At 43.9% G+C, this 1,451-nt stretch overlaps 1 protein-coding gene across 1 annotated transcript in view; it reads left to right on the top strand.

The window, feature by feature from the left end:
* Positions 1 to 740, top strand: part of LOC311232760 (syntaxin-3-like) — a gene marked incomplete at both ends in the record, with an annotated part of 174,083 nt that extends 173,343 nt beyond the window's left edge. The window contains one exon of the mRNA XM_084338339.1: positions 663 to 740. Within this exon, the coding sequence (XP_084194465.1) occupies positions 663 to 740 (78 nt within the window). The remainder of the gene's footprint in view (positions 1 to 662) is intronic.
* Between the last annotated feature and the right edge of the window lie 711 nt (positions 741 to 1,451).

Raw genomic sequence — 1,451 nt, 5'->3', positions numbered from 1 at the left:
TGTCTCTCTCTCTCTTCTGAGTCTCTCTCTCTTCTGAGTCTCTCTCTCTCTTCTGAGTCTCTCTCCTTTCTTCTGAGTCTCTCTCCTTTCTTCTGAGTCTCTCTCTCTCTTCTGAGTCTCTCTCGCTCTCTTCTGAGTGTCTCTCTCTCTCGCTCTTCTGAGTCTCTCTCTCTCTCTTCTGAGTCTATCTCTCTCTCTCTTCTGAGTCTCTCTCTCTCTTCTGAGTCTCTCTCTCTCTTCTGAGTCTCTCTCTCTTCTGAGTCTCTCTCTCTCTCTTCTGAGTCTCTCTCTCTCTCTCTCTTCTGAGTCTCTCTCTCTCTCTCTTCTGAGTCTCTCTCTCTCTTCTGAGTCTCTCTCTCTCTCTTCTGAGTCTCTCTCTCTCTCTCTTCTGAGTCTCTCTCTCTCTCTTCTGAGTCTCTCTCTCTCTCTCTCTCTCTTCTGAGTCTCTCTCTCTCTCTCTCTCTTCTGAGTCTCTCTCTCTCTCTCTCTCTCTCTCTCTCTTCTGAGTCTCTCTCTCTCTCTCTCTCCTGAGTCTCTCTCTCTCTTCTGAGTCTCTCTCTCTCTCTCTCTCTCTCTCTCTCTCTCTTCTGAGTCTCTCTCTCTCTCTTCTGAGTCTCTCTCTCTCTCTTCTGAGTCTCTCTCTCTCTCCTTCCGTCCTACAGAAGCAGATGATGATATTCTGCTGCTGTGTGATCTTGGCCCTCATCCTGGGGACCTTCATCTACAGCTTCCTCAAGTAGAGGACCTGAGTGAAGCCATGCCGCTGACTCTACAGCTTCCTCAAGTAGAGGACCTGAGTGAAGCCATGCCGCTGACTCTACAGCTTCCTCAAGTAGAGGACCTGAGTGAAGCCATGCCGCTGACTCTACACACAGCTCCCAGATATCTTTTGAAAATCCAGTGTGCTACTTTTTTTGTTGGTGTTGTTTTTTTTTACCTAGAGTGCAAGACAGTACGTGAGACTTTAAAGGGATATTTCACTTTAGTATAACTTGTCAGGTGAATAATTAAATATCGATACTTGGCATCCCTGTATCGATACAGTATCGCCACGCAAAGTATCGCGATACTACTACGTATAGATTTTTCCCCCACCCCTACTTTCCTCTATGTAAAGTCATCTACTAGTAAACTAGCAATCTTACCTCTATGTAAAGTCATCTACTAGTAAACTAGCAGTCGTACCTCTATGTAAAGTCATCTACTAGTAAACTAGCAGTCTCTATATAAAGTCCTCTACTAGTAAACTAGCAGTCTCTATATAAAGTCCTCTACTAGTAAACTAGCAGTCTCTATGTAAAGTCCTCTAATAGTAAACTAGCAGTCTCTATGTAAAGTCATCTACTAGTAAACTAGCAGTCTTACCTCTATGTAAAGTCCTCTACTAGTAAACTAGCAGTCTCTATGTAAAGTCCTCTAATAGTAAACTAGCAGTTTCTATGTAAAGTCAT

Source organism: Notolepis coatsorum (assembly GCF_963971535.1).
Source record: "Notolepis coatsorum genome assembly, contig: SUPER_7_unloc_5, whole genome shotgun sequence".
In the NCBI taxonomy this organism is placed as follows: Eukaryota; Metazoa; Chordata; class Actinopteri; order Aulopiformes; family Paralepididae; genus Notolepis; species Notolepis coatsorum.
Note: the sequence above shows the minus strand (reverse complement) of the source record. Positions and strands in the feature narration are given on the sequence as shown.